This window comes from Serinus canaria, chromosome 3 (genome assembly GCF_022539315.1).
Source record: "Serinus canaria isolate serCan28SL12 chromosome 3, serCan2020, whole genome shotgun sequence".
Classification (NCBI taxonomy): Eukaryota; Metazoa; Chordata; class Aves; order Passeriformes; family Fringillidae; genus Serinus; species Serinus canaria.
The window spans coordinates 58,981,806-58,994,929 of NC_066316.1; the positions used below are offsets into that span (position 1 = coordinate 58,981,806).

The following is a 13,124-nucleotide window of genomic DNA, read 5'->3' on the forward strand; positions in this document are numbered from 1 at the left end:
ATAATCTGTTTCTAACAAAAACTAAAAAAAGACAAGCATCAAACTGAGCATTTAGCCAGCAGTGATACCTCTGCATCCAGAAACTGAATAAACCCCACATACTCTCCTGTTGTCCAGTAGCAGAAATAGTCATGTTCAGAACTGGCTCAGACTGAACAGCCTGGGCTTAGGATCCAGAAATTGGACACTCCCTTCTCTAAACCAGTCACAAGATTAAGAGTTCAGTGAGCATTTTAGTATTGTACTTGTGACTTCCGTAAGACTAGACACTCCAGGAAATAATCACAGGATTACAGACTCTGATTTGGGGCAGTGGTGGGGCTCATTCTTTGACTCTGTGATGTCTGAATTCTCTGCTGCTGTGGTGAAGCTCCTTGAAGAACACTGGTGCATCATTAAGCTTCCATGCTAAGCTGCCATTTGTGGCTCTGCTAGTCTTTGGGGGCTTGAACTTCCCCAAGCTGAGAGAAGAAAAAGTCCCAATGTCCAGTTGCATTTGCAAGCAATCTATGCATGTAAAAAATATTTCCTCTTTAAAATAAAATTAAATTGTGAAACCCGATTCAAATACCAATGGATCCCAAGCAGAGGTTTTGGATCCCAGTTGGGTGAGATGCCTAACTCAAAAATCAAAGTAAGACAAAGAGGTGTTGATGCCTGGTTTGTTCAATGCAGGATTCAGTTCAGCCTTTCCTGACTCCACACAACTGGAAATGGAGGCATCTCATTCTGGGGCCAAATTCCTACAAAAGATATTAATCTAAAACCTTTTTATGACTTCTAAATTTCATTTATATACAAGGATATGTAACAATCCCCTCCTCTAATATGAAACAGAAGGACTTTTCAACATAATACACCTATGAAATGCACTTTTTAGCCAGTAGATAACATACATTCAGTATGTGTGGTATTTCACAGTGCAAGAGACTTTGGGCCAGCACTGTGGACCAAAATTTGTTTGGGGAAACAGCCCTTAAAAGAGTCTGAAGATCTACAGATTTCTTATTGTATTTGCCCTACTGGTATGAAGTTATTAATATAACTGCAGACCAATACAATTGAATTTGCACAAAAAAATGCAAATGTGACAAAACACAAACCCTTACAGATTCTTCCACTATATTAAATAAACCATAAAGACAAAAATATTCAAATAAAAATTCAACAGTCAGAATAGCTACTGCTACAGAAGAGAAAGTTATCAGGTATATAAGCTGCTTATCAGTTAGCAGCTGACTAATTCCATATAATTTGTGCAGCACAACTCTTTAGACAAAATCCCTCCTCTAAACAAAGGGATGGTAAATAGTTCAAATATATCCAAACAATCAAAAAAATCATACTAAGGTATTGGTATTGCATTCTACTTTATAATTCTCACCTTTAAAATCTACTAGCACAAACCAATATTCTCCCAAGATAATTTTCTTTTCCTTAGAATCTCATTAGGTGAGCCTCACCACCACAGGCCCTGTACTACTTAAGTTCCAAACAGATAAAGAAGAGAACAAAAGGACTGAAAGTAAGTGAAGAGTTTAAGACTGAACATGAAGAAAGAACAGTAAGAAATAACCAAATCTTTAAACCCTTAAAGCACCTGAATTAACACAACAACATTGTTCAAGTTGCTCATATAAGCCAATAAAAGGCACCTGCTTATGATACAGAGGTGAAAATACAGATGACTCTTTCTCTGGGAAATATTTGCCATAGTTCTCAAATAACTAGGGCATTAGGGTTTAAACATCTATATTTCCAATTATAGATTTTGGTTTGATCTGAAATGCATAGGGTTTTATGCCTATATAGAAAGAGTTGTACTATAATATTTCAAACTCCATTTGGAGACACAGCATACCTTCATTTGTTTTGTATTCTCAGAAATTAAGAAAAGCTATCCCAGGACTAGAGATAACCACTACGTACATTAAAATCAGTCCAAATAATGAATTATGAATAAAGTTAAACCAGATATTCTGCATATTTCTGATAATAAAAAAATTAAAAAGAGAAGCCCTGACTAGTTAATTGCAAGACAACTGGAAAAAGGAAATAGAGTAACTATAATCTGGATTGTGGACGATATGTTATTTGAGATATTGTATACATCAGGAAAGGAAACTACAATGTATAGAAAGTTGAATTTAACAATAATAAAGTTCATAAAGAATTCAACGTAATCATCTGAAAAAGTACATCCCATGCAAAATAATGATTGCTTTTAGTTGCTTTCATGTGAAAATAACATTTCTAATATTAAAGATACACTAACAAATCTGCCCTTCTTCCAGACATGGTGTAACAACCTAATCAAGTGATGAAAAATTTTAACATCCAGTATGTTTTGAGTCTGCAATATGATAGGAATGGGGAAGGGAAACTATAGAGCTTGCCTGCATTTGAAAGATAAGACAGATTAGCATTGCCTGGGAATTTTAAAGTACTAAGAGCTGTTCCTGAATAATTCCATATGTGAACACTCTTATTTTGGAATAAGAGAGTGCTTTGTTCCTGTTCAGCTTGACCCACTTTCCAAAAGCATTTAATTAGGAGCATTTATATGTGTAAAAAAGGCTTTTGTTTGTTCTCTTGATTAAAACAATAAAGTTCAGTATCTAAAGTTTCTGATTTAAAACATCTTAAACATTAAACAAAAAAAAAATCCATAGCAGCCTAGGTATTAAAATTCATTTGTGGCATTTTCACTGCTTCTCTAAATAAATGATTTAAAAGCCAAAAGGTTTTTCAAACAGTCTTCAGTCAGCAATTACTTTCTGGTGTAATCCCTAGGCTATGGATGCCTACTCAGAATTCTGTTAAGTCAAACCTGCTCTTTGCAAAACATGAAGTAACAGCAGAGGTTTTTAAAAGTATGGGTCAACTATAATGTCTTGGGACTTCAGAAAGTAAACTATTTACCTAAAGTAAAACCATGCAGTCTAGGGAGGACATCCTTGCCATAGCAATAGCTGATCCAAATCCAGGTGAATAGAAATCTGTGCTGCCAACTGAAACTGTCAAGCTCAGCACTCTGGCAGCCACATATCCCTGGATATTTGCCCAGAATGCAAGCAGTGTGCACACACACTGTCTCAGAAAATAAACAGTACACATGTTTAGAAAGTTAAAATATTGGAAGCCTACCTACAGATGTCTGTAAGTATGTCTGGTTAAGTACAAGTACGTTTGCATGTTCAATCTACGCCTGGATACCACAGCTTTGGACATGTAACCCTCCTGAGCCGCTGATGCTGGCACAGAAATTAGTACATGGCTAAAGATTATAGCATCAGCCTAGTGGTGGCACCCACACTTGAGAAGCAGGAAGAACAGCTGCATTTAGCATTGACATCTCCATGCGATCCCAAGTTCTCCCTGTCACTTCCACAGCACAAGCAAGCAAGGTACATCAAACATGGGAGTAACTCCACATAGCTTATGCCATGGGTGGTTGGCACATTCAGTCCTGCAATGGAACAGGTAAGGAACTGCCACTAGCATGAAAGGGAGTGTAAAAACTCCACATCCTCTGGTACATGTGGGGCAGGGGGATTATGTGCAATGCTGGACTATCCCTGGGTGGATGGCTGACAAAAAAGGGTCCACAGGCAGACTCAGATATACTTCACTAAGAAATGAAACCTCTTCATGTATGTAATAGAGCAAGAAGTTTGTGAATTGCATGTTGTATCCTCCCAGAAAGGTCTTTACTACTTGAGTGACATCTTCAGCCTTTGTACCCAACATATCAGCCTAACCGTCCTATAAGCAGAGAGGAGGTTCAGGTCTCTTAGCTGTCAACAAATATTAATGCAGATCTTAAATAGCTTATCTTCAGTGAAAAAACAGATCACACACTATGTATTTAGTAGGTACTGTGACAACACTCTCTGTTGTGTTTAAGAACAGATTAAAACCAAGTAACTTGGCAGGCTACTGTTAAAACAATGATGTCATATTTTAGCTTGCGGATGATGTAATCTTTCTCTTACATTCTACTGCTTCCATGAGAAACAGCACATTGTGGCTTTGTTGGAAACAAGAAATGACACTACAAGCAAAATTAACAATGCATCTTTAAATCTTTCACAATTTATCTTGAAATTATTTTCACTAAAAGAATCTATGTTTACAAATACTAGGGGCCTCAAAAATATTTTATGCACAGTCAGAATAAGAAAACAATTGTTTCTATCCTAGAAATAACTGTTTTGATAAATTGCTGAGTACTGTCATGAAAGAGAAATTCAACTTGTGGTATAACTCAAGTTATTCCCCAACACCTGAATTTTTATGTCAGCATTTGTCACAATCGCTGAGGTACAGACCTCTACTGATCTGCAACCATATCTTATTTTAGTATACCTCATAAGGATTAGGTAGGAAGCCTACAGACTGTGGAACCATGCTGCACCCTGGGTAAGAGTTCCACACTAACCAGAAACAAGTAAAAAATGGTAACATTTGAACAGTGGAAAACTGGCTGTCCTTTCATTCAAGGCCCTTCAAACTACTAAAAAAGACTCAGAAATTGCAGAAAGAGCGTAATTTGATTATGGTAAATCAAAAATACCTTTTACTTAATGTCAACACTATTCAAGTAAGCTGCATCAACAAAAGCACCTTTCTAGCTAGCAACATTTTAAATTATTTATCTTCTACTGATCCATTCAATGAAAGAATTTTATACATTTACTGATCTGTTCAATAAAAAACATCACCTATTTAATTTACTCTGCACCACCTAAGTGGTCTGTTTACTTTTTTGCAATTAAGGTATACTGAAATCAATGCTTTATGCATTTCAAAGTATTTTTAATATATTAAATTTAGAAATAAATTTGTTGTTCGAACACCAAAGTCTGCTGAGGTTAGTAACTTTAAAGCATAAATACTTAAGACACTCAAAACCTGCTGGATGTTATTAAATTTTTTTTATAGCACACTATGTTCTGTTGTGAAAAATCAATTCTGCCTTTTTCATATACGCAACTAAATTTTCAGCTATGAATCACAATCTTAGTGATGTCAAGTAAGACTTTGTGCTCTCCTGTTAGATTTACTTCATCAGTTTAATCCCATTGTTTGCACATATTTTTGAAAACCATTTTGGAAAAACTTATTTTGACTTACTTTCAACTACTGATAACAGCTCTGGCATAAAAACACATCACTACTTCAAATACTCTTTTGTTGAAAAACAAAGGAAAACAGTCTTTTGAACAGAACTGCATTATGGTATTTTAGAAAGAGTGTAGCAAAGATGAACCTGTACAATAAAGTAAATCTCATAATCACATACAAAAAATAAATCTCATCATCACAGAAAGTGATGAGGTTTTTTTGCTTGTTTTCAGTACTAGGAGATGAATGATTGAATTCTAAGCATCATGTTCCTGTCTTTACAGCTCCCTGTCACTGTCTCATGAGGAGTCTGCCATACATTTGCCAACATTAAAGCTCAAATATTAGAATTTGCCTCAGAACAATTAAATATTATTCTGAAATGAAAGCTTCAATTTTCAAACCATATTGGCTACTTCCCTCTTAATTAGCTCCTTCTCCTTATCCAGACACAGTAAGTATCCATACAGCTTTTAGGTTGTAACTGGTATTACAAAACTAATACAAAAATACTATCTCATTATGACAAATGCAATACTAATGATCAATAGCAGAAAATTACCAAATACAGAAGCAATTGTCCAGTGTAGCAATACAAGATGAGATACATTGCTAGAGCCCATATATCAAGTTCTAATGCAGAAGTAGTGAAAAGGAATCAATAGGGCACCACTCTGTTGTCATTAGGAAATAAAAAAGTATTGGATGTGTGTGAGAAACCCCTGGATCGCTACTTTCTAGTTAGTGTCCATAAAGAGCCTAGCTTATAGGTTAATAACCAATATGTGAATTTTTCTCTGCCATGTTTAAAAGAACCATTTTTATAAGACAATATTCTACCACATGACTCAGCTGAGAAACAATGCTTTAGGGAAAGACTTTACTGATGTGCATGTAATACCTGTTGCTTTTTATTCAGGCAAATAATTTAGCACACTGCATGCACAAGACTGCAGCAGCTCTGGATAAACTCAACACAGTGATTTAATTACTAATTCCTAATGTTAAGAAAGAGCCCCAGGGAAACCACCCAAGACATTTTTATCCAGAAGCACCATGACTACCATATAATTAATTAAAATTCAGTAGAAATGTCACAGATATGCAAGAATCTCAAAAACAGTTACTCAAAACCTAATAGGATGGAGAAAGTAGAAGCTAGGCTACAAATAGACCATCAAGAAAAGAAAATTAAGAAGTGAAAGAAACAAGCCTAAGAGTATTTTGAAATTACAAAGAGGAAAGAAGGGCAAATAAGAGGTACAACTAAAGAATGTATCATTAGTTTACAAAAGGGGATTCAGTGTCATGCAATTAAGAGGGAAGGTGAAAAGAAACCAACACTTAATATGTGTAATCTTGCTGAGTGTAGAATCTGGACAATTAAAGCAGTATTTACCAGCTTACCGTTGCTATTCCCAATGTAAAATGCTCAATTACCATACAAATAAAATCAACGACATTGAGGTCAAACCATCAGTAAACAGAGAAGCAGGAGACCATCTACAGGAGACAAATGGAAATCTTTCTTTCACTTGAGATAGTGCCACTATAAAAACCTTTCAGACAAACTGTCAAAACTTCATACTGCACACTGTATTTGAAATGTCTTCGTCCTTGATGATGAAGGTGAAGTGCTACTGTATTTTTTTACTTGACACTGTAAGTGCATTTTTATCAAGAGCAGACTGAGGGATGTTGACAATCTATTCAACTATCAATTGGTTTCCAATTCCTTTATTTTCAGTCTTCTGTTTCTTCTCAGTATTATTCAGAGATCATAGAGTGACATTATCATATCTATTTTCTGTTTCAGGTACAGATGAGTCTTTCTTCTGTTCTTTCTTTTGCAATTCTTTCTTCCCTGTGGGAATTCCCAAACCTATTGCTGACAAACTCGTTTTCAGTCTGGAGGACTCATATGAAACTTATTATCAGAAGTATCTTTGTTTGAGACATAGGTGTTGAGCAGCTGCTTGGCTAGCATTGTACAATGTAATGTGGAAGCATAAACTTCACCATGAAAGCCTAATCAGGTTTATTAAAGGATCAAAAATGTTACTTAAATGGTTTAAATAGCCTAACACCAGCAATTGGCAATATTAATTTGTTTTGTAATGTTAAAAGATTGCAAATATAATGCAACTTTTTGCTATTTAGTTGAAAATTTGTATCTTTTTATATACACATATATGGAATTAAAAATGAGCTAATTAACAAATACTAACAACTGCTCAAGCAGTGAATCCATATTATGCTCACAGCTTGGCTATCACAGACCCTGTTTAGATCCTGCCTTAGACATTCCATTTAGGATCGGAAGACAGAATTCCTGCAGGTGTCTCCCATCTCAGAGAGTCTGCAGAATGACCTTGGTGGCAACGTCAGACTGGACACCAAAGTTGTACACAGATCCACTGAAAAGCAAATTGATCCACTAGTGTTCTGCTACTTAAAAAGGCTTCTCTTTGAGGTATTACTTGAGCAGAAAGAAGCTTTACCTTTTGTCATATGATTATGCTTTTATGCAGATAAACCAGATGTTTGTAGTCTGATATTTTATTTTCCATATTGCTAATGCCAGATTGAAAGTCCAGGTTGGTCCACATTCCAGAAATATGAATTGTGGCTGTGCAGAAAGTAACAGTAACCTGCTGTGTGGTCTCCATGCAGCTACAGACTTCTTGAAGTTCCTCTACCTCAGAGATAGTGTGGGGGAAATCTGATATATAAACTTCTTACAAGCCACTCAGAAGAAACATCACAGAAAACAGGCTGGAATGTGGTAACTTTCTTTAATATGTATTTCATAATGTGTATCATTTCACATTATAATACTACAAACCAATTTTCTTTGAAACAAGTCTACAAAAATCTTTATTAATGGATCCTGAAAATATTTGAGATACTTAATGCTAGAGGTATATTTGATATAAGATTTACATAATGCTCTTTCTGACAGTCAGAGGATCTGTTGTACATCTTTACCACCATATCAAAAACTGACCAATCATTCAGGTGAAGGAGTATATAATGAAAAGCTCAACTCATTCCAGCATTCACTAGTCGGATTGAAAGCCACTCACCTTCTTTGGGATTTGAGGTGGCATACAACAGCTGAGGTGGGTGGTCCAAAGAAGGACACTGTTGCCTTGCTGTTTTGTTTGCTTTAAACAGCAAACTGAACTCTACTTTGAAGATGAAGCCTCAACATTCACACTATCACATCAATTTTTAATCACTATCACATCAATTTTTAACTCCTGAACACATACCCTGTGGGGCTAGCACACAGATAGAGAAAGCTTCTGGTGCAAATGTAGGCTCTGCTAAAGTTAGTGGATGCTGCTCTGTAACACGCTGTCCAAGCCTGATTACCTGAGGTGTATGTTGATGCAGTTCAGCAAGTATTGTACTTCTGCCTTTTATTCATATAATTCTTTTTTGATTCCCCTATTTTTAAACACACTTTTGAATAAATGTGCAGCTGATATGTGTTGTGACCCTTATTAGCCATAGAATCATAGAATAGGCTGAGCTGGAAGGGACCCATCGGGATCATCAAGTCCAACTCCTGGCCCTGCACAGAACAGCCCAAGAGTCACACCATGCACCTGAGAGCACTGTCCAAATTCTTCTTGAACTCAGGCTGTAACCACTTCCCTTGGGAGCCTATTCCAGTGCCCAACCACCCTCTGGGTGAAGAACCTTTTCCTGGTTCTTCAAGGGAACCCAACCTCCCTCACCTCAGCTTTTTGCCTTTTGCCCAAGTCCTGTCCCAGGTCACCAGAGAGAAGAGATCAGTACTGGCCCCTCTGCTTCCCCTCACAAGGAAATTGTAACTGCAGTGGGGTCTCCCCTCAGTCTCCTCTTCTCCAGGCTGAATAGACAAAGTGACCTGAGCTGCTCCTCACATGGCTGCCCCTCAAGGCCCTTCACCATCTTTGTTGCTCTCCTTTGGACACTCTCTAATATTATAATGTCTTTTTTACATTGTGGCACCCAAAACTGCCCCCAGCACTTGAGCTGAGGCTGCCCCAGTGCAGAGCAGAGTGGGACAATCCCCTCCCTTGCCCGGCTGGCCATGCTGTGCCTGATGCACCCCAGGACACCCTCGGTCATCCTGACTGCCAGAACGTGGTAGTAAGCAAATCTCCATTGTGAATGGATTTCTGACATTAATTCTGACCCCCTTTCAGGTCTTTTCATCTTATTAAATGCAAAACACTCAACCATGACCAAACTCTAGGTAATAAGTAAATTCTGTTTCTGTAATTTCTGTGTACTTCAAGGAAAAGATAAGTACATGTAACTGTAGGAAGAGCTAGACCTAGATACAGTGTTTTGTCTGTATTAAGTAGTTTTCAAAATTCACTATTTTTGATGTATTAATAGAACTATATTACCTCCCTTGTTTTAATGTCCTAGCTACCTATAATTGCTAAAACCACTGTCCAAATCACATTTTAAAACACATCAAAAGGAATTTTTCTAAATTCATTAAAATAAAATTTCTTCTTCTTTGAAATTAAAAAATGAGTAATTTAAACTCCATTCCAATATAGTGTTTTCCTTCACTTGTTGGCTTTAAATAAATATATATTACCATGTACAAAACCAAGAAATTAAATGCACATATTTCACCAAGATGCATCTAAATCCATATAGAACTGGGAAAAATGGGGATAATGACAGTGCCCTTTCTTAATGTAATATTAGTGAAGAACATCCATTCTCTCTATTATTAGAGAAAGTCAGATGTAGTGCTCATGTAAAAATAATTCAAAGCAGAGTTCTGTTTGGACTGTGAAAATGACACATAAATTCTTTACGCATGGCCATACTGGGACTGAGTCAAAGCCATACAAGCATCTGATTCTTGCTCTGAATACTGGTTGATTGACTGCTGTTGTAAACCATTTAATGGGACCCACATTTAAAACGCCGCTGAAAGACTGTCTCATTTTAGCAATCTGAGATGTCAGTAACAAGACAAGTTCAAGAAGACAGATTTAAACAAATGTTTGGGAAAAACATATCTACCAAATATACTACTAAGCAGATTTTTTTTTTGTAATGAGTTATAATCCAAATTTCTTAATCATATTCCAGAACAGTCTGAAGAATATTTGTAAATAACAGAGCCTCAATTTCACCCAAATGAAAAATTTTATACCATGTTAAATGATCCTGTAATTTCTCCTTCTCAATTATTTGGATGCATATAAATAATATTTTAAAGCACAAACACATACAGAAGACATTATATACATAGTTACATACACAAGGGTAAACATAACTATGAGACATACATTACACAAGGTAATAAATATGGTAAGACAAATCTATAGATAAATAAAATGTATAAATGTATCTCATTTCGATTTTGACTGATCTGAATTTTGCAATCCAGATCAGTCTGCAGTCCAGTTTTGCCATATCCTATACTTTTTTCCTCTGTACTGCTTTTGATTTTTTTGGCAACAATTTATCTAAGCTGAAAAAAGGTGACCCTAAGCACAAACAAAACATTAACAACAACCAGAATTTGTGAGGTGCTTGGCATGTTTAAGTAAAAGTCCTCAGAACAATCCTCAAGATAGGTAAGCACTTCTAGCAGCAATACTGCAGCACAAAGAAGTCTCCACAAGGGAAAAACCAAATTGTCACTAAAGCCCTACATGAAGTCCTGAAACCAGCACTAACTTCTAACAGTGGTATTTCTGATTTCTGTTCAGACAAAGCAGGAAGATACAACTCTGGCTTCTGGCATTGCAATAATCTAGCAAGGTGTCAGTACAATGTTTAAAGTTTAACGGTATGCTGAAGACTTATTATCAAATCAAAGTGGTACCACTGCAATTCTCTCTGTACATGAATGCAGTCCAAGTAAGGTCACCTCTCTGCCATACCAGAGAAATTTCACTTAGCTTTAATCATCCATAAGTACTGTGTCTAATTGACTTAGTCACTGTCTGTCTTTAAAGTCAACAGAGAGATGAGCAGCTCTGGGGAGTGATACATCTCACTTACCTTAAATACTCATTTTAGGATGAGAAATGGAACAGGATTCTGGAGATGGATAATTGAACATGAACTTTAGCTGTCAGCGAGAACCACTGCACTGCACAGAGTTCCTGCACAGCCAAGGCTGAGGGAGAGACTTCTGTCAGACTCCTGACAGAATTGCCTAACACACACTCCAGAAAAAATGGCTTTTTGCACATATAACTCAGAGACACAACTGACCAGAAGAAAATTGTGATGTACTCACCAAAAACAATGGAGGACTCACAGTAGTAGTAACCATTTGGCTGCTTTTTTTTTAACATGGAGCAAAGATCAAAGCGGTGCAAGATCTCATCTCCAAAATAATGGTTTTTGAAATCTTCATACAGACTAGAGTCAATTTTTTTCACCTTTAAAAAGCAACATAAAATTCAGTTAGGCATTCTACTTGGAGACTGAATTTTCACATTTAATTCCTACAGTTTTCATTTTAACCATAAGTACAGTTAGTATGGAAAAGTACTTCAAGACGCAAAAAAGAATCGAAAAATAATCATATGCCAAATCTTCCATTTTAGGGAAGCACTATCTACTGCAGAAGTTTTATTAAAATAAAAGTGTTATTGGTCCTCCTTTGTGCCATTTCCTTTTCAGTCCTGTAGGAAACAAATAGACATACACAATGCTACAACTGCTTTAACTTCCAATGTTTTGCAACAGTGTTCATGGAATGTGCAACTGGAAATTATTCTTGCTGTCATCACTGGGCACGCTGCTACAAGGAAGAATCTCAAATGGTCATCAAGGGTAGTTTTCTGAGTCATTAAAATCAGCTCACAGGAAAAACTTGTTGTATTGCACTAGCACTAGACTTTTTTATCTCAGTAAATCTAAAAACTTACTGGGATTTATAATATTGCAATCATTATGCAGTTTTGCATATATGAAGCGGAACATAATAGTTCAGTGGTTATTTTAAGAGTTATGGGGTCCTCATTATATTGCATCGTCAATAAAAATATATGATCTCTGTAGAAATTCAGTATTTCCTCCTTCAATCTATGTCCCAATAATGCTGTTTGCAATTTAAATATCATTATTCTATGCTAAGGAATATTAGGAGCCTCTAGCAGCTCCAGCCCCTACTGGTGTGTTCCCTACTGCCTGGCTGCTGGACTCTAGTCCAGAATATGGGAGACTCAGTCTTTGATGGATGTACCTGCTGCTTTCACCTCCTAGAGACACGTACCCATGCTCAGAGGACATGGACATGGCTGGCTACATGGATGCCACTGCCTTCACCAGCACCTGCAGACAGGGCTCACAGGAGACACAAGTGCAGGTTGCTCCTGGCAGGAGCAGAAGGTCAACAGCGCAGGATGCAGATCACTTTCTCTCTGTGTTCACATTTGTGCATTCCTGAAGCACCATCAGGGCCCCTCTGTCCCCCCCAGCACCCCTGCCCATATTGCCGGCCTCTTACTGAGTCCACAGGTCTCCCACTTGCTGCTGGCCCAGCTTGAGGTTTGGCAGTGAACACCTGCACTCCCACACACACAGTTTGGGGAGGATACAGACATTTGCCCCTGGCAAACAGTTGGACAGGTGCACCCACCAGCCTCATTTTAAACAGGACTGGACCCTTCTGCAGCCTGCGCCATCCACTCCTCTTTTGGTTTTCCCCAACCTCTCCCCCGGCACACCCCCCATGCATTTGCACAGTCAACCTGCCAACATCCTGGACCCTCGGCTTTACATCCCCAATGGCTGCAAAGTCCTGGTTTGCCCGTGGTTTCTTGACAGCTCATCAGTGTGAAAAGTAAAGTCTACTTTAGAAAAGGTCAAATATCTCTTCATTTCCTTAATCTCTGAAATTATGACATCTAGTGGTGGATGCTTTTCATTTCAAGAAATGGAAATTTCAGTCTAAATCTCTGTGGAAGTCTACATTTATTCCATCCTCACAGTAATTACGTAACATTTTATAT

The 13,124-nt window shown here is 37.2% G+C and overlaps 1 protein-coding gene across 2 annotated transcripts in view; it reads right to left on the reverse strand.

Annotated features, from left to right (window-relative positions):
• Nucleotides 1-13,124, reverse strand: part of AKAP7 (A-kinase anchoring protein 7) — an 82,090-nt gene that overhangs the window by 38,051 nt on the left and 30,915 nt on the right. For both annotated transcript variants that reach the window (XM_050972853.1, XM_009095219.4), the window contains exon 7: nt 11,402-11,546. In XM_050972853.1, coding sequence (XP_050828810.1) covers nt 11,402-11,546 — 145 coding nt within the window. The remainder of the gene's footprint in view (nt 1-11,401; nt 11,547-13,124) is intronic.